We start from the raw sequence: 20,699 nt of genomic DNA, 5'->3' as shown, positions 1-20,699 counted from the left end.
GGATATGTTCCCACCTTTGTGTGGGTAGTGGTTTCGCTTGCGTGTGATTGTTTTTTCATCTTTGTGTGGTGTAGAAGTCCTACCTGCGTGCGGGTTGCTTATTAAATTATGTATTATACTTATTAGATTATTTATTTATTATATACCCTCTTGTAATTTTAAAAAAAATAAAATCGAAAGTTCGAAACAACTCCTAGCTTGTGTGTGTTATAACGTGTTTTGTGGAGCAAAAATGAAGAAATCCATTAATTCATCACTGTTAGCCAACTATCCATTAACAGTAGTTTTTAAATATTTTTTATTATACATAAATTATTAAAACATTTTTATTTATTTTTTGTTAAATCCAATAGAAATCCCGTGCATGTATCTATATATGCTGCCCCACTCTAGCTCTCTGTGTCTCCAGACGTGTGTGCACGTGTAATTTGGAGAAAGGCAGGGTAATTATGGGAGAGAGACACCAATAGCCAAATCAATTTGTCTTTTTCACTCTTTCACAAAGATAAATATATATAGAATATTGTGGATGTCCGGTGATGAGTTCTAGATGTTTCGAGCCTAAAAGAGCTAAACATAGCTAAACTCAAATATCAAGGATCCGTTAATATAGGTCTCTAGGTTCAAGTCTTGTTAACCTTACAAACAAATATTCAATGGAAAAAACATTACAAAGAAAAATGAGTACTTAGTCTAGGTAAAAGTGTTAAAAATACATATATTTTCTAAATTTCAGATTTGATAATAAGAGTCAATTCTAACAAGTCTTCGGATCTACTCCATATCTTTATTACTCCCTCCGTCCCAGCTTTTAGTATCCAATTTTTCTTTTTTGGCTGTCCCACATTTTAGTATCCATTTCTATTTTTGACAAAAGTAGGTGGGGCCCTTACTCCACTTTAATTATTTTAACACTCACATAAAATATGGGACTCTTATTTCACTCACAACACATCAATCACTTTATTAAAACTCGTGCCCTTTTGAACTGGATACAAAAAGTCGGGACGAAGGGAGTACTTTTTTAACTGACTTGCATCCTCAGATCTGGCTTATTTCTTTCTTCAGACTCATCACAGCTCTGCTAGATTATATTATTCAACTCTGCTGGACTTGGATTTGTAGTTGCTCAGATCTACCTAACGTGACTTTTAAACCTGTAACAATATCAAAATAATACGAATATAATAATTTATTTTTAATTATGTATGACTTATATTTGAGTTTTAGGTGGACTTAACTATTAACATATCTTATTTGAACTTTCTTTTAAAGAAATGAAATCTCTAATTTCATCCTTATCAAGAGAATATGTGTGTGCTTGCTGACCGGTGATTAGACATTTAGGCCTACATAAGGCCTACAAGTTAAAATGTGTAAAAGTATGTGAGTCCATGTGATTTATAGTGTAAAATTATTACCAAAAGTAGAAACGAGTCATTTAACTTGGGACACTCCAAAATAGATTACATGTCATTAATAATGGAACGGAGAGAGTATTTAATATGAATGTCAAATTAAAGGTAATGACAAAATCTTTAATTTGATGTAAAAGTTATAAAAAATAAATTTGAAATAAATAAGTTATTATCGTTTAAAGTCACAAAATTAATTTTATTTTCTCTCTTAATTATCTCATCTATCCTCTCCTTTCTCCTATCTTCTTTCTTTGAATGTCACATATTTTTTTTCTCTATCATTCCTTATTCTATATTTATTTTATTTTATTTTCTATGTTTTTGTTAGATATAATTTAATATATATTATATATTTTAATTATTAATTGAAAATTGATATTGACTTATAGAAATTAAATTAGGAACCCCAATATCTAATATGCAAATCTTCAATTGAATTCGTCCCTTCCCAATTCCTAAATCCCCGCTCTCCCCTCTCCGACGCCGCCCTCCGAAACTATACGCCAGTCCGCTCCGCTGCACCACTTCGCCGTCCGTCTACCGCCCGCAACTCATGGTAAGTCCTCTTCTAGTCTTCCGGAATCAGCCTACTGCAAGTTGTTTTGAACGATGTGAATGTGTGTTTTTCAATATGGCGTTTCTAGTTCTGTATTGGAATGGGTTGATCGAAGGGGTTGTGTTTCAATTTTGAGACTGCTGTTTACATTCTTTTCTTAACAATTCAATTTTGTTGATTTTGAAGAAACACGCCACACGTCCCGCAGTGTGTGCTGAATTTTTGACAGCTTATGAGTTGGGTGAACTTGGTGTGTTCACCGTGTTGACAGGTTGAATTTATTTGGCTAGTTGCTACGAATTATTATGCATTGTTGCTGTTTTTTTAGGGAAATTTGCGTGTAAATACACCAACTATGAAGAAATTCCATTTTTAACACCAACTTAGGAAAATCCAATAAAATACATGAACTTAGAGTTTTGTCCATTTTTGACACGCCAGCTTTTTCTCTAATTAGAAATCTGCCCCCATTTTTAATCAAAATATCACAAATACCCCAAATGTTTCTTTCCTATGCAAAATAATCCTTATGAGCTTCTAAAAATTATAATGTTATAATGAATCAAATTATCAGGCCCAACATGCTTCCGTAACACTTCAAAATTAAACTCAACATAAACCAACATTATACCTTTAGTCGACTGGTCTTCTTCAGGAGTCAGTGCTTGTTGCGTTTTACGGACCGTCTGCCCCCAAGGCTTCGTCCAACCACGCGCTCGCAAGGGATGGTTGCAACCTTCCTCCTTCACTAAGTGCCGACGTATAATACTTTGTTGGTAAATGAAAGAAATTTTTTACTAAACCGGAAAATTTGAGCGAAAACAAAGCGTTAATTGAGGAATTATAAAATACTTAATTTATTTCATAATAATCTCCCTAGGGGAGGAGACTAACTTGTTTAGCTACTCATTGGTAGCTAATACTTGTATACAAAAATAAAAAGAACTAAAACTAAAACTTAAAAACTTTGAAAACAAAATTTAAAATACAAAGATAATTTTCTAGAGAGAGAGTGTGTTGTGTGAAATGGTTGTGGGATTTTCGATGATCTCTTCTCTCCAGAGCTCGGGTTTATATAGAGGTTTGATGCCCTCTATGATTGCTCGGTAGTTGGCCTTGGATTCTTTCTTAGTGGCCAGCTCTCTTGAATGTGACATCCACCTTCTTTTGTCGGCCATGATTACCGACACTAGTTAGTGCCTTCACATGGAGTTGAACCTTCCTTTATCTTTTTGTGATAATGGTTGGGGAGGTCCCTCCGCTTTTTCCTCCACTCAGCCTTGTCTTATGCTTTTGGTGAGTGGTGCTTTTCTGGTCCCATCCTTTATTATTCAGTGGATAATGCTGCGAGGGGCCAGCCTGCAACTTTTCCACCATCCTTTGTCTTCTTTTGATGAGTGGATCTCCTGTAGAATTACCCACTTTGGTTAGTGGGTAGTTGGCCTGCATTATTATCCACCCACTTTCGTCGTTTCTCTTTTAGTGGGTGGTCCTCCTGTCTTGAGTCACATGACTCCCTTTTCTTTGTCGGGCCCCTTACTTTTTTGGTGCCCGAGGTGCTCGTCCCCGTGGAGTCTTGTGCTCCTCGTACTCGTCGGACCGGAATTTCTTCTTGTTAGGCTTTGGGAAGAAGCCTTTGCCAAACTCCGGTTCTTTCTGCGTCGGACACTCCGTGCAGATATGATCTACCCAATGGCTTAGATGAGCCATGTTGCAGAACTTGTGACGGGTTTCTTTGCTTCCCGCCACCTTATTTCGCCAGAGTGTCTGCCTCTTTTCTTCAAAGGCCTTCTCTGCGAAGCTTGTAGTTTTCCCTGTCATAGAATTTAACAGGAAAGATCCAAGTCCTGCGTTATGAGAGAACTTGAACTGGTACTTTACTTTGTCCATCTCTGTGAGACAGACCCATAGTCCCCATGCACGTCTCGTGGAGATTTGATCCTCCGTGAATGTTGTGACAATGGAGACTTCATGATTGGGTGCCTTAATTCGGTTTAAGGCCTCCGTGTCGGGTCTCCGAAGCTTAATAAAATGGAAAGCTTCATGATTCCCTTTTCCTGCTGGTTCTGGAGCTGCGCTGAGGAAGTATAGCTCCAGGACATCTCCCCGGTTGAGGGACAGGTTGTTCGCCCAAGCATCATAGACTGTCTCTTGGATCCACCTGGGTAGACCCTTGATTTCGCTAAATGTTGGCGAAGTAGTATAGACTGAGGCTAATGCCCCGAATTCATACCACTCTTTGACCTCCTGAGGATTGGCTCCGGTGGTCATCCAAATGCGAGGATATTTTCCCGCAACATCAACCCGGCAATAGTTCGGATTGAGTCCCTTTCTGGTGTTGAGTTTCTCCCACCTGGACTGATACATCTGCCATACAGGAGAAATTTCAAACATATTAGTATCAATCTTAGATTTGCCTATCAGTGGCCTAAGACTGATCTCTCCCTCTTTTACCCCAGAGGTGGAGGGTTGACATGTTGGTTCGGGCGGTGAAGCCTTAGCAACATCTTTTTCTCGAGGATCTGGTTTTAACACCTTAGCCTCAGAACTTGTGCTAGGGGTATTGGAATCCCCTGCTACAGGTAATCCGGCCTGTACGGTAATGCCTGCTTCGATCATGGGAGCCATGATCCCGCGCAGGAGCGGCTTGTGGGTTGCATCGTTAAGATTTAACATCTTTTTGATACATTCTCGTATGCGGTTGGCTACTTTGGATTCATCATCCGTTTGTATCCTTCCCGCTTGTTTGGCATGGAGTAAACACTCTTGCCATTCTTGTTGTAGCATCTCCAGGTTGTCCAGGAGCTGCCTCTGGTTCTCCATGATAGAGTCAACCTCAGTTGGCTCCATCCCTTGTTAAGAAATCTGCAAGAACATTTTGATCAGATTTCAAGATGACAATATCATAATCATAATATTGGCATTCTGCTTGCCATCTAAGCAATCTAGCCTTTTCAGGTTTAGATTCTATCTTTTTTGTTAAGAAAGCTTTAACGTTAGTGTTATCAACTTTCAAAACGAATTTCTTAGCAAGTAAGAATAGCGGCCATTTTTTAAACGCCTTTCTGACTGCATAGAATTCCTTTTCATTGATGTGCCATCGCACAGCTTCACTGTCGGAAAAGAGACCACTACAGTATCTGCAAGGTTCTTCTCCATATGGAGTGATCTTTGTGAGCACTGCCGCCCACCAGAAATCACTCGCGTCAGTGTAGAGGACCAAGTCATCCTCATCTTGTGGTATTGAAAGTTTCGGGAGATTTTTGCAAATCTCTTTCAACTTCTTCATACCCTCCCGATGCTCCTCCTTCCATATGAATGGAACATCTTTCGTCAGTAAAGGACTGAAGACTTTCCGGTGCTCTGCAAGATTTTTGATAAACATTCCTGCAAAGTTAACAACTCCGAGAAAGCTTTGGAGCTGCTTCTTTTCCTTGAGATCCTCCGAAAATCCCTGGACTTTTTCCACAATATGATCTTGTAGAATTATCCCAAATTCATCGATCTCGATCCCCAGAAACTCCATCTTCTGGGTGGCTATGACTGCCTTCTTTTCAGACAGCACTAGTCCTTCTTGTTGACAAACATCCGCAAAGATCTCCAGATGCCTAACATGTTCATGAATGTTCTTTGATGCAATAAGAATGTCATCAATATAAACAAACATAAACGAAGAATAATCCTTGAAGAGATTATCCATTTTTCTTTGGAATATCTGAGGCGCGTTGGCTAACCCCATTGGCATGACATTCCAGACATAATGTCCTTGTGGAGTTGAGAAGGCTGTGAACTTCTTACTCCCTTCCTCCATGCGAATCTGGTAGAAACCTGATTTGCAATCGAACTTTGAGAATACCCTTGCACTTCTGATGCAGTTGATAAGGTGTTCTCTGCTTGGGATGAAATATCCGTCAAACTCAAGAATGTCATTAATCCCTTTATAATTAATGACCAATCTTGGTTTTCCTCGCTTGATCTCCCCATGATTTCTCACCAGAAATCCAGGACTGCTGTAAGGCGACTTCCCTGGTTTGATCAGCTTCAAATCAAGGTGTTCATTGATTATACTCCTCATATCCTGTTGATCTTGAGTGTTCATCAGGATAGGTCTGAACCTTACGAACTCATGCTCCTTTCCAGTTTTAACTTTTAAGGTAGCTTTGAGCTGGTTCTTGTCCCACCATGCCAAAGGATTCTCATGGTAACACTTCTGAATCCTCCTTTTGACGTCGGCTATGGACACCTGTTCTTCTTCCTTGATATCTTTGTGTGATATCAGGGAGACTTTGAGGATTTGAATTTCTTCCTCGGAGAGATCTGGGAATCCCTCAATTCTGCATTTGAGCAGAACATCTCTGAATCTCCGGTGATCATTCATTTGTGGTCGTCGGAGTCTGCCATCATCACCACGCTTGCTGCGGAACTTGATTGGCATCGAGCGATTAAAAGCTCCGTTGAGCCTTTGTACAATGATCTTGTGTTCACAATTGGTTGTGAACACCAGCCTCCTGGCTTCATTGTCCTGTGTATACCTCTTGAAGGTTTGCAGAAAATTATTGTCAAATAATATATCTGCTCCAGTATCATGGAAATATATCGGTGGTGTCTTGACCTTGTACCAAGGTGTTTGACCAGCTCCGTCGATTAATATTTCTGTCTGTTTTACTCCCTTTGATAGGAGCAAAATCTTTTTGGAGAAATCCCTTCCCGCAATTCGAGGTAGTTCTTCTTCAACTTCTGCTGGAAAGACTCCTCGTTTTGCTGTACAGATTCCTGCTCCTGAATCCACATAAACAGCAAAATATTCTGCTTTGAATTTCTCGTATAACATCCCTACAGAGATGTATATCGAGAATGGACTTGTCATTAGATCAGCAACTTCTGTCGGCCGATCGTAATCTCCATTCCACTTGCTTTCCACGACCATGGTTGATATTTGTCGAGGAAATTGCGTCCTAAGATCAGAACGTCAGTCTCTTGTCCGGCTTGGCCTTCGACTTGGATTTCAAAGCCTCCGACCTCCAGAATTCCGATATATCGGTTACTCTCTGGATTTGCCAAATAATACAACATGTTACGAGGAAACTGATTTTCCTTTTCGGTTGTATTAAATCTTGTGGAAACCCATTTCCATCCTTCGGGACATTTGAGCTTGATTCTCATATCCGGGACTGGTGTTTCCTGAATCGCCCTTCTTTCATACGAATGAGAGAAGCTTCTTGTTATAGGCCCTGAAGTTAGCCTATTTCCCTGGAATGATAGCCTTGGTGCTCCTAATCTGAGACTCTGGTTATGGCTAAGCACCTGCTTGTCTCCTACGTCGATGTCGATTTCCCTGATCTGGGGAATCTCTACTCGGTTTGGATTGACTGCCTTGGCAACCTCTTTGAATATTTCTGGAATCTCGATAAATTCTTTTCCCAGAAATAGCTCCGTGTGATGGGAATTTGATAAGGCATACGAGACTTGATAAGTCAGTGAGTATGGCCTATTTCCTCCCGTCATAAGCTCCTTTCTTTTGTAGTCCTGATAGAGTGTCAGGGCTCGACTGAAGGACGAATATTGTAGATTATAAGCGATTTGTGGGTAGAATTCGGTTATAATCTTCTTGGCATAGAGATTGCCCGAAAAGGCTCCAAGAACTGCTTCTCTGGCATCCCTGATTCTCTTGTCGCAGAGTGCAACATCAATTGGTTGGTCTGTCCCTGGGAAGAGGGAAGATTTGATTACCAATTGAATTGCTCCAATATGAATCCATTTCATCGTATTCGCGACTTCTGGCTTCATTCTTTGAAGATCCCGTCGTATATCTTCGGCTGGAACAAGTTAGATCTCCACCTGGTTGCTTGTAATCTCAATTGGAAGCGCCAATTCCTGACTGGTAACGCCAAAATAGACATGGTGCTTCCGTTTGAATGGGCTCAAGTTGTGTAAGACTTGATTCAATCGCCCATTAGAAAACCCTTGGTATGTTTGTACCGCCTCGGTTTCCTTCTTGAGTTTTTTCACGAGCTTCTTCACCACCTCTTCTTGTGGAATCAGAAAATGGCTAGTGAATCCATTCTGATCCTCCTTCTGGGTGTGGTAGACCTCGTGTTCTTCTTTAGTCTGACTCGTCTCCGGTTGATCCATCAGTCATCTCCGAATCTTCAGAACTAAAGACTTCTTCTTGCTCATATATACTCTCATCAGAGGATATATCTTCGAACTGATACACGGGTATCAATTCCTGGTGGTAGATAGCATCTTCGATATCCGGTGTGGATTCGAATCTCCTTATCTTCCTCTTCTCGTTGTCTGGGCAATTGGTTGAAATATGCCCCTTTGCACCGCACGTCCAGCAGTTGCAATCTTTAAAACTTTCATTTGTTTTGGCTTGGGTTCGCCTGAAAGTTTTCCTCGCCGGGATTCGCTTTTGGGATGAAAATCGGCTTCTTGATGGTCCGCTCCGTTGGCCTGATTTGTAGGAGCGTGCCTTCTGTCTGGTCCACATAGTTCTTAGCTTCCAAGAACTCCTTCTGGACTTTCTTTCATAGGGTTGGTACCTATGTTTCCTTTTGCTCCTCCGTTGATACAACAACTCGGCTCCAATCTCTGTCGGTAAATCAAGATTGTTGCACATCAATGGAGAATTTTTATTGAGCTTCCTCAATTTCTTGAGGTTTCTCTGGTCCGCCGCCTTCTGGCACCATTCGGACAGCTTCCTGTGAATGTAGGACATCCATCTTGATGTACTATCCAGTGGATAATCCCCTGGTGACACGTATTCGTTGATGAGCATTTCTCTCCATGGACTCGGAAACTTTGTGAAAAAGAGGTCCCTGGTAGTCCGTTCATCAACTAACCCCATATGTGAATATATGGCAAATAGACGCAGAAATTCATCAAGAGCTTTTGGCTCGAGCACCACCAATCTTAGATTGTAAAGTGCCTGTTGATATTTCTTGCGTTTCTCGTCTCCTGACGCTTCGAAGAAACCCATTCCAAGAAAATGGATTTTCACCTGGTTTGTTGCCACCTCGAGGATTTCTAGAGCTGATTCTTTTCTGAATAACTCGTTCTTTGCCTCGGCTGGCGTTTTATCCCAGAACTATTTTACCATTCCGGATAAACTTGCCTCGAAGATTTTGAGAAAATCTTCTTTCTCATATTCAATTGTTGCATTAACAATTTTCATCGCTGAAGCCCATTCATCAATGAGATTTTCCCAATCTTTGAAACTGGCTTCACGAGGTTGAGAATCAATCCATAGGGGTGGATTGGTTCTAGTGTGACCTTTCCTACAGGAGTATCCTGCATCTTGGGCCATCTTCTTTTTCTGGTTCGTGTTTGGTGGATTGTATCTTCACGAACCCTCCTTCCTTCGGATGATCCTTCTGGTTGATGCTCTTGTTTGGGCATCTCCCCTCCTTGATTCATTTTTAGATCTACCATGTTTAAGTTAGCAAATGATTCTGCTAACTCTTGTAGATCCTCCAATCCAATTCGATCAAGGCTATTCATGAGATTTGCCTTTCATGATTCGGATTATGTCCTCCGGGCTCAAATCCTTGGGCTCGGCTTTGATTGGTAGTGGATACGTCGGGTCTTTGGACCATCTATTCCGAATTTTTCCGGAACATGGTTTACGCCTTTCGATTTCCTCCACCTTCTTCTTGATATCACACAAGAGGTTTAGAATTTCCTCCTGTTTGAGTGATATTCTGCTTATCTCCATCGGTAGTTCATACAGCTTGACGCCGTAATACTCCACCGTCTTTTGAATCTCCCGCAAGTTGACATTGTCGGAAGAGCTTGGCTCGATCTTATGGTAGCTTGGAAAAGCTACTCCTGCCTTGTCCTTTGGTTCCATCAAGTATGATATTGATGGAGGTTGGCTCTGGCTCGTCTGTTTGCCGCTTTGGCCACGGCATTCTCCAATAGGGCATCAAGATGCTCCTGGATGTTCGTAATTATTTCACGAACAGTATCCTCGTCTTCAGTGATATTGAGCATAAGGTAACGCCAATACCATCGTAATTCACCCATTAGGTGACTAGCTTCTCTTTCCAAAATTTGGAAAGATATCCTGTATACAAGACATCTCGGACATTCGTCCGGATCCATACCAAATCTTATGGAGTCTCCTCCCATATAGGTTAATCCCATAGGTAAATCATAAAATAAATTAAATATAATATAATTCATCAATTAAAACCCGCTCTGATACCATTTTAGGCGTGGTATATAATTAGAAGAAACATCATAAGGATATAAGGTTCTTTGGGCTAAGATGTCCCAAATGATAACATAAGTGGGTCTTTGTGTAATTAGTTACAAAAAGGGGTCATTTTTGAATTTTTAATAATTGAGCCATGTCAAATTTGGACAAGAATGGAAGTTGGTGTATTAAATTGGAAGATCCTAAGTTTGCGTTAAATTTGGATTTTGATCAAAGTTGGTGTTTTTTCATGCAATTATCCCTTTTTTTAAAAATAATTTTTAGCTAAAATAATATTACGTTATATTTAAAGTACAAGAAAGAGCTTTGGTTCAGTAGATAAGTTGTTCGGTGTATTTTCTGGAGACTAGGGTTTAAATCCTCTAACTAGCAAATTATTGTGAATTTTAATTTTTTAAATGGGTGTTCGGATACCTAATCAAATCGGTTGGGTAACCGATCACCTAAAATGGTTCGGGAACGGTTAGTGAAATATGACATATTTCTAGTTTGGGTAAACGAAAATTTGGGTACGAGTAATTGAACCCGAACCGGTCGACAGCCCTACTTACGACTCACCGATAAAACTATTTTTCATATAATTTTTTTTTATTAAAATTGAGACCCAACTAAAATAATGCAATATCATCTTTCAATACTAAAATTCTATTAATGAATAGACAATTTTATTTATGAAAATAAATCTTGTTTTTTCTGCAAAATCAAATCTTTGGATGTTGCATAGGAACTTTATTTTAAAATTTGTATTTAAACAAAATGACCGTATAAATATGATTTAAATATGCATTCAAAAGATTTACTATTAAACTATATGCAAATAAATAATTTTGAACATCTTACAATATTATATGATACATAATGATACTCATTATCATTAAAACCATTTACCTTGTAATTCTCATTATACAAATTATAATAATCTCAATAATTTTCACCAGTTACATATTAATTCTTTGTTAAGAGCTAAAATAGATCGCTTTTTATATATGTTTTTATTTGATGAAATTTTATAAAAAGTTGATGTGAGGTTGGAGATTTTAGAAAGATAAGAAGAAAAAGATTTAGGCATATTTGACATAGGATTGATTCATTGTATTTCTTGTTAATCGTATATAGAAAAGATTTATTAATATTATAGGATTATAATTTTTAAAAATTGATATGTAAAATTTAAGACCACATCTTATATGTGACATCATCTTATCTGAATCTTACAAGACTTTTGAGCACCATCTTGTCTGTAGTTCGAAATATCATATTTGACTTTTGTACGTCAAACTTCTAATCTTCATCTTTTCTGAAGCTTGTTATATGAGATTTGACTTATGAGTATCATCTCATTTGCAGCTTGAAAAATAAGAACTGATAAGAATGGTTAAATAAATAAGAATGAATAAATATGAAAATGCTTAGAATTAAAATAAATAAAATAGTAAAAATTTGTGATGCCCCATAAAACTATCCTATTTTCGTATTAAATGTAAAATATATGATTAGGGCTTTTCATATCCAATTAGAAACTTTAAAAAATAATAAACAAAGAAAACAACAGTCAAACTACATTAATGTAAAAAAAATTGAAGATGATCGTAGGATTCAAATTAAACAAAAGTAAAAAAAAAAAAAAACATATACTCCCTCCGTCCCCAAAATAAGTTCCTCTTTGGGGACGGCACGGGTTTTAAGAAAAATGATAAAGTGTATTGATAGTGGAGAAAAATATATTATAATTAGTATTGAGAGTGGTGAAAATGTGAAAAAGTGTTATAATTAGTATTGAGAGTGGTGAAAAGTGAAAAGTAAGAATAAATAAAGTATTATTAGTGGTGGGGTAGTTGTCCAAAAATAGAAAGAAAGAAAGAAGGAAGAACTTATTTGGGAGACGTCCCAAAATGGAAAAAGATGAACTTTATTTCAGGGACGGAGGGAGTATTATGTAGATTTTTGGCATTGTGAGCTATTTATATATATTATTTTTATTGAATAATTATTGTAAGTGTAATGATATATATTTATATTTGTAGTTGCACGTGATTTAATCATATAAATATAATTAGTTAACTTGCGTTTGATAATTACACTGATTTACACAAATTAATCAATTAAACTTAAGTATTAATCCACTAATTAAGTTAACTATGTGTTATAATAATAATGACATAATTGAGAAATATTATTAATCAAAAAATTCCCAAAAAATTACATAAATTAAAAGAAAAAGTTACTAAATAATAAAGTTGACCAAACTAATCACATACTCGAGAAACATAAAAGTGGTCGTAATACCAAACTTGTATACCATTTATATAAATCAAATTTAAGAAACAAAATAATTCAAAAATATTGACGTTCCACAAATTTATTGACTTTATTATAAATTATTCTTTTTCCCCAAGCATAGCTGCATAGCTGCATAGCTCTAGGCATCGCTGACGGCGAGACAATTAATTAGGTTCCAACCATGTCGATAATTATGCCCATAGCCAAAGTAGAGGTGATCATTGACAATACATAACTCTCTTATATATTCCGCCATAACTTGACGATAAAGTTACATGAATAATATGAAATGAAGCGTGTAGGCACGCAAAATTATAGGATATAAAAAATATTTTATTAATTTTATATCTTTGTTTATTTTGGAATCTTATGAAATCCAAGATTAAATATGATATATTATTAATAAAGATCTTATCATATTTCAAAGATAGAGATCAATTTCTTTGGCAGCAACTCAAATCTAATATTGATATATATCAATTTTCAAGAGCCAATAGGATCGTGCCACGTCAGCCCTAAGCCCATAATCATGTGGGCTCTGGCTCAAAGTTTGACTCTTCCTACAACTATAAATAGGGGTCCTCATATCAGTTCTAAACACGCATAAATCATTTGAGAGCTCAAGCATTGAATGAGTAATTTACTACAACGAAGTCATCTCCAACAATCAAGGCATTCTTCGTGGAAGCAATCCAAAAGCTCAAGTCAAATCCAACGCTCGATCCAGAAATAAGGCGCAGACCCTCTGCATCAACGTTGTAAAGCCCAAAGCTCAAGGTTCAAGGCCTTCTACAAGGAAGTCAACACGTTCTTCATCAAATTCAGAAAATAAGGTGGAACTCCTCTGGATTGACGTCATCAAATACAAATTCAAGTTCAAGTCATCAAATCAAATCCAAGAAGATCAAGAAGGCGAACTTCCCTCCAAAGATTTCAAGAAACACATCAAATTCAAATTCAAGTTCAAGCCATCAAATCAAATCCAAGGAGATCAAGAAGGCGTACTTCCCTCCAAAGATTTCAAGTAACATTTGAAGAGGATAATCAGAGGATCAAGTGGAGATTCGCAACCCGCAATAAATTCATCTCAATCCATATATTTTGGATTTGTACACATTTTTGTATTTCATTAAATTGAATACAATAAAATTTGTGTTTACAAATTTTGGCACGCCCGGTGGGACATCTCTACCTCTCATCTCTCCTCTTCACCAACAACAACTCAAGCATATACAAATGGAGAACAAAAGCTTCAAGTGCTGCCCTAAACATCACTTTGGAGAATATTGGTGTTATCACTCGAGGCAAAGCTATGCAATTGGAGGAGATTTTCAAGTCTGCTTCAGCAATGGAAGATCATTCAACCGCAAGCTACTATCTTGAAGCTCCTGTCATGGTGACAAACGCTTCTACTCTGGAGGAACAAGTTGCTAGCATAACTAAGCTTCTTGAAAGCATGAACAAGCGTATATTGGAGCTCATCTTAGAGAAAGTAGAAGGAAGTAGAGTGAATGACGAAAAAGATGAAAAAAGCGATGATTCAGAGTCATTCGAGAAGCACCATGAAGAAAAGACGCCTCCTAAGAACATCGAAGTATGCGCCAATGGCTTCATTCACATCAATCAACTCAAAGACTTCATCATGGGAACGGTCAAAGACAAGTTCGAAGGGACCTCGAAATCAGCATAGACTTATAGCAAGCCATATACTACAAGGATTGACTCCTTGAATATGCCAATAGGCTACCAGCCTCCAAAGTTTCAACAATTTGATGGCAAAGGCAATCCAAAGCAACATGTGGCTCACTTTATGGAGACATGCAATGATGTGGGAACATATGGAGATTACTTGGTGAAGCAATTTGTTCGTTCCCTGAAAGACAATGCATTTTATTGGTATATGTCAACTTGGAGCCAAATTCCATTGATAGTTGGGGGCAAATGCAAAAGGAGTTCCTCAATCACTTCTATAGCACTCGAAGAACAATGAGCATAGTTGAGCTTACAAACTCAAAACAATGGAAAGAAGAGTCAGTCATCGACTACATCAACCGATGGAGGGACTTGAGCTTAAATTGTAAAGATCGACTATCTGAAGCTTCAACAATCGAGATGTGCATTCAAGGCATGCATTGGAGCCTTCAATACATCTTAAAAGGAATTCGACCAAATACGTTTGAAGAGTTGACTACTAGAGCTCATGACATGGAGTTAAGCATGATCGCAAATAAAGTTGATGATCTATACATGCAAATGTCAGACGACTTTCAAGAAGACGAAAAAGCAAGTTATGGGGGCAAATCTCTTGAAGAAATCCCAAGTGAAGATGATGAAGAAACTTCAAATGTAACCACAAGCCAATCTTCAAGTTGAAATTCATAAAGTCAAATGCTCCTTGGTAAGAGCCTAAACTACCAATTATGCTCCTTGAGAATAGCCTAAACTATCAACGAAGCCCCCAACATGAGCAAAATGATCATTCAAGTTGAATACTCCTTGACACGAGTATAAAATGTCTACAAATTTAAGTTCAAGTGAAGACTCATTGACACGAGTATAAAATGTCTACAAACTCAAACTCAAGTTGAAGACTCCTTGACACGAGTATAAAATGTCTACAAATTCAAATTCAAGTGAAGACTTCTTGACACGAGTATAAAATATCTACAAATTCAAATTCAAATGAAGACTCCTTGACACGAGTATAAAATGTCTACAAATTCAAGTGAAGACTCCTTGACACGAGTATAAAATGTCTACAAATTCAAGTTGAAGAATCCTTGATACGAGCATAAACTATCTTAATTCAAATTGAAAAACTCTTGAATATGAGTATAAACTATTCACAAATTTGAATTCAAGAACTCCTTGATATGAGTATAAATTATCTAATAATTCAAAACTGTCGAGACTCGTTCATTTCCACGAGAAGTCGTCCATAAACAAGTCTCGAGGGGGCATTTGTAGGCACGTAAAATTATAGGATATAAAAAATATTGGGTAAATATCATATTAAACCTTGAACTATACCCGCTTTATCAAAAATACCTTGAAACTTTTGAAATGCTCTCTAAACCCTCAAAGTACCAAAGTTTTATCAAATATATCCCGCATCTATTTTCCGGCCACCAGAAAAGTGACGTGGCTCGCCGGATGCCACAGTGTAATTTAAATTTTATTTTTTTTAATCCATGTCATTTTTTAGTTCTCTTTTTTAATCCATGTCATTCTTTTATTCTCTTTTATTCTAGAAATTAAAATACATGGTTATCTTCCTTTTTAAAATATCTTAACCCTAATTAAAGAACAAAAACACGCTGACCTCTCTATACCAACTCAAACTTGCGATCTCTACTAGTTGTGACTACAAAGAAGAAAATTCGGCGATTATAGAGAAGAAAAGTTTGCGATTACATACCTTCGATCTTCATATTGGGCGAAAAAGTTGGATCACCGATTTTCAAGTTCCAAGGTGTGAAACTACTTTCTTCGTTTTGATCACCAAATTCTAATTTTTTATGCCATGTGTGTTTGATAGAGTTTTTTATTGCTTTGTAGGGTAGTGTTTGCCTTCCTTTTTCTGCCGCACGTGAGAGAAAAAAGTGGTCCTCACTTTTTATGAGTCAAAGGTAAAGAAATACATTGGTTTCCCTTTTTCTAATCGTTTTTTGTCGTATTAGTAAATAATTAGTGATTAATTAATAGGTAATTAATTAATTTATTTTTTGGTTTCGCATGGTATCAGCATGAGTTTCCCAGATTTGATTACTGTTAGAGTGCATTTTGGTGGAAAATTTGAGGGAGAAACTAGCTACATAGGTGGTGAGCTTCATATTCTTGAAGAATGGGATTGGTATTCGTGGACATTTTCTCATTTAGTTGACGGGTATGTTGAACCGGGGTGTCATGATCGTATGAAATTTGTTTTTAAAGTTAAGAGCACAGATGACCTTATCTTCTTCAAAGATGAAAATGAATATCGGACCACCATATATAACTGTGTTGATATGAAAAATAAGTGTCTTGATATTTATGTTGAGTGTGGGAGTTTGGTTGAGGATATTGAAGATGCTTTGGATCCTAATGATGGGTTTAATGATTTTGATGTTGATGGTGGAAAGCACATGAATACTGAGGAGGATAATGAAGGTTTGGAGAGTTTAGAACTAATTTCTGGGAAGGGTTTTGAGGGGTTGCAAGCTGATGTGGAGAACGAAATGGATTCCGTTTATGAAGGCGGGGGATTTCTCCGAATATGAGAAATCCGATGATTCCATTTTTGAAGATGAAGATGCCAAGAAAATTGGAAATATGGAAAAAAAGTTGCAATACGACAAGGATTGTGATCCTAAGACTCTAAAATTGCAACTTGGCATGCGATTCGCTGATGTAGCAGAATGCAAGGAGACGGTGAAGTTGTGGGCGATTGTGAATGGGCATAACATAAAATGGGTAAAATCTGAAGCCTACAGAATACAAGCAAAATGTGAGGCAGGTTGCCCATGGAATTTGTATGCTAGCAAATTGACTCGTGAGCCAACATGTGTTATCAAGAAATATGTCGGGAAACATGAATGTGTGAGGCCAATCTACAATAGACAAGTCACTTCGGCCTGGATAGCAGATCGCTTCTTGGAACATCTCAAAACTAATCCCATGTTGAAGGCCCTCGAATTGCAACGGGAGTTGAGAAAGAAATACCAAGTTCGAGCCCCACTCTTGAAGTGCTATAGGGCGAAGAAAAAAGCAATGGACATTCTACATGGAACCCTTGAGGACCACTATGCGAAGATTCGATCATACCTTATGGAGTTGCAAAAAAGAGATAGAGAGGGCACTTTCTTATTGAAGACATACTTGAACCATGAAGAAAAACCAGTTTTTCAGCGGGTATACTTGGGTTTCTCAGCACTTCGTAAAGGTTTCTTCATTGGATGTCGAAGGTTTATATCTTTTGATGCATGTTTTCTAAAGACCACTATTGGAGGGGCATTACTGGCTACAATATCAAAGGATTGCAATCATAAGATGTATCCACTAGCTTGGGCAGTTGTGGAGAAAGAGAATGAAGAGACGTGGATGTGGTTTATGGAGAAGTTGTTTGAGGATCTTAGGATCATTGATGGATTTGGATGGACCTTTATGAGTGATAAGCAAAAGGTATAAATTCTTCTATTTTCAACTAAATTTTGTTGTTGTGTTCTATATGTTGTCCCTCTCTGTTGCACTGTCAAAAATACAAAGTTAAATGCAATTATATATTTTATTGAAAAGAAATCAGTAAAGAATACTAAATAAAGATGGTTGTTGACTATATCTGATATATCTTACTCATTGACTTGTAGAATTATTTAATAGGAAACATATGCTGCAGAAATAGAAAGTTAAATTTCATATTTATGATACATAAGTTTTGTTTCACTCTATTTTATTTATTTTTTGCATTTCCTATTCTTGAGCAGTTGGAATCTTTAATGTTCAAGTATGTTTCTTAAGTATAAGATGGAGTTTTTCGTTTCAGTTTTTTATTAGATTAACATTGATGGAATTTTTACATTTACTAATTAGAATTCATTAGTTACCAAGTAGCTTTCTTTGAACATATTTTCCCTGATTATGTGTGATTAATGCATTGATGGAGTTTTCTAATATTTCTATACACAGGGGTTGATTAATGCAGTCCACACCCTAGCGCCAAATGCTGAGCACCGACATTGTGCTCGTCATATCTATGCAAATTGGAAGAAAAAATGGCCAGGGGTGAAGTTTCAAATCCTTTTCTGGAATATAGTGAAAAACACTTGCATGTCCGAGTATAATGCACAATTGGCTGCACTGAGGGCAGAATCCAGCGATGCGGCTGAGGACTTTTTGATTCAAAATCCTAAGAGTTTTTGTAAGTCTCACATCAACTCTTACAACAAGTTGGACATTGTCGATAACAATATATGTGAATCTTTTAATAGCTACATACTTAAGTTCAGGGATAGTCCTTTGATTGACATGCTTGATGGGATAAGGTTGTTACTAATGAGAAGGTTATATGATTTGCATAAACTTTCCGAAGGTCGAAGAGATGTCTTGTGCCCCAACATTAGGATTAAACTAGAGCATGATTTGAATGAAATCAAACATTGTGACGTTGCACCGGCTGTTGGCGGGAAGTATGAGGTACAAAAGTATAATGACACGCATATAGTCGACCTAGTTGAGAAGGTATGCAGTTGTCGATATTGGGAGCTCACAGGGTTACCTTGTTTTCATGCTTTGGCATGCATTGTCCATTGTAGGGAAGACTATGCGAATTTTGTTGATGTGTTTTACCATAGTTCTAATTGGGAATCATGTTATAAGAATGGTTTGCAACCAATTCAAGGAGAAAAAGAATGGCCTCTTGTGAATGAACCACCTGTGCTCCCACCACAATATCAAAAACAGCCCGGTAGGCCCAAAAAAGTAAGAAAACGAGGACATGATGAACCGAAAAAGGTTGGAGAGTTATACTTGTCCAGAAAAAGGAAGGTGAAAATGTCTTGTAGCAAATGTGGTGGCTCTGATCACAATGTTAGGACATGTAAAGCAGCCACTCCTGAAAAGGTAGATTTACATATTTTTTTCTAAACAAAATTTACCATTATTGAAGTACTTAGTACTTATATTCATTGTTTTATTATTAGATAACACAGCCGAAGAAGGCATGAGGAAGACCAAGGAAAGATGCGTCTATCTCAAGTTCTTCTTCAATACATATTGATCAACCAACAAGATCAAGGCCGAGAGGGAGACCAAGGGGAAGTACTTCAAACCAAGAAATACCAACAAGAGTGAGCTCAGGCCTTGGTTTGTTGCACACCGATACTGGAAATGTGTATCTTATGGTATATTTAACTTTGCATTTACTTTTTGATTCAAAAGTTGTGTATTAATATGATCTTTAATGATACGATATTTTCATAACTCGACAGCCTTCAATTGGACGAAGAGTGCAAGTTATGAATGAACTGCGTTCCAGTCAAAGCTCTCAAGTCATTGACGCCCAAACACCTCCGTGATCGTGGAAGCATGTTGTTGAGAGTTTTTTGGTGAACAAGTTTTTTGTTGAACAAGTTTTGTTGCAAGTTTTTTACTGCAAAAGGAGAACTCTGTTTTTATAGGAAGGTGTTGGTGAAGCTTGATTACTCTGTTTTATTTAGTTTTTTTTATGCATATTCTATCTTTGAGTTCTCTCTCTTCCTGGTTACAATTCCTATGTATGCACCTCTTGGAATGCTATTTTGAGTTCTCTGTTTTTATAGAAAGGTGTTGGTGAATGTTATTTTATTGTTTTCAGTTCTATCTCTATTCTTTAGGTAGTTGAGCTATTTTATTGTTTCTATTCTTTGTTTATTGTTTCTATTCTTTGTTTATTTTCAATCAACTTAACACGCTGCCAAATGATTTTGGGAATAATTATCTCCAATTCTTCTTTCAATTCATCCACTCTCCCCATTAATTCTCTACACTCGTTTCATGTAAAACCATGATTCGATTCAATTTCTGATTGCGAGCCCGTTTCAGTCAATGAATTATTCTCCTCGGCAAGAAATCTCGACTAGAACTCTCTAAATCATTTCCACGGCGCAGCACTCTATCTCTTCCTTCTCCTTTCTGTTCTGTTTTCCTTTCTAGCATTTTGTCGAACAGTTTATATGCGTCTCTGCTGTTTATTTGTTTTTCCAGATCAGGTTTCTCTTTTCAGTTGGTTTTTGCATAGCACGATTACAAGCTGAAGTTTGGACATCAAATTATGTTTCCAACAGAATTATATTCTTCTTTCAATTCATCCACTCTCCCAATTGCTTCTCTACACTCGTTACTTGTCAAACACAAATTCAATTTTTATAGTCTCAACCACCAAATTAGATATTTCTTCGCCTATCCCAGATTCGAATTTGAATCTATACGTGAGCCCAATGATGTCGTCGCTCTATTTCGGGATCTGATGAGAACAGAGCTGCTTCCTTCTGTTATGCTTTTCTCGAAATTGCTGAGTGTTGTGGTCAAGATGAAACAATACTATCTTGGCCTCCGAGTCTTTCCACCGCGTGAACAAAGCGCAGGTGGAGCTCCGGCGTCCACCGCAGCCTCGGCATCTTCGACCGGACATAAAGTCTCACCGGCGGCTTCTTGTCGCTCTCCTCCACCGTGCTGTTGCTCGAGCTCCCTCCGTCTTTCGCCTCCTCGA

At 37.6% G+C, this 20,699-nt stretch overlaps 2 protein-coding genes across 2 annotated transcripts; both read left to right on the top strand.

Annotated features, from left to right (window-relative positions):
* The first annotated feature begins 16,786 nt into the window (after positions 1 to 16,786).
* On the top strand, positions 16,787 to 17,641 carry LOC131023167 (uncharacterized). Its single transcript, XM_057952711.1, has one exon. It carries the CDS (start codon positions 16,787 to 16,789, stop codon positions 17,639 to 17,641), a length of 855 nt encoding a protein of 284 aa, XP_057808694.1.
* Positions 17,642 to 18,008: 367 nt separating this feature from the next.
* Positions 18,009 to 19,732, top strand: LOC131019442 (uncharacterized). Its single transcript, XM_057947988.1, has 3 exons — positions 18,009 to 19,072; positions 19,153 to 19,353; positions 19,441 to 19,732. The coding sequence occupies exons 1-2, from the start codon at positions 18,281 to 18,283 to the stop codon at positions 19,174 to 19,176; spliced, it is 816 nt and encodes a 271-aa protein (XP_057803971.1). The 5' UTR covers positions 18,009 to 18,280; the 3' UTR covers positions 19,177 to 19,353; positions 19,441 to 19,732.
* The last annotated feature ends 967 nt before the right edge of the window (positions 19,733 to 20,699 follow it).

The sequence above is a fragment of the Salvia miltiorrhiza genome, chromosome 4, assembly GCF_028751815.1.
Source record: "Salvia miltiorrhiza cultivar Shanhuang (shh) chromosome 4, IMPLAD_Smil_shh, whole genome shotgun sequence".
Classification (NCBI taxonomy): domain Eukaryota; kingdom Viridiplantae; phylum Streptophyta; class Magnoliopsida; order Lamiales; family Lamiaceae; genus Salvia; species Salvia miltiorrhiza.
The sequence above is the reverse complement of the archived record's forward strand: the minus strand, read 5'-3'. Positions and strand labels throughout refer to the sequence as shown.

Excerpts from the sequence above, each read along its gene's own strand:
- LOC131019442 (XM_057947988.1), top strand. The coding sequence starts at position 18,281 with ATGTCCGAGTATAATGCACAATTGGCTGCACTGAGGGCAGAATCCAGC. Across the intron at positions 19,073-19,152 it reads AAGCAGCCACTCCTGAAAAG|ATAACACAGCCGAAGAAGGC; the intron begins GTAGATTTACAT and ends TTTTATTATTAG.
- LOC131023167 (XM_057952711.1), top strand. The coding sequence starts at position 16,787 with ATGGAAAAAAAGTTGCAATACGACAAGGATTGTGATCCTAAGACTCTA.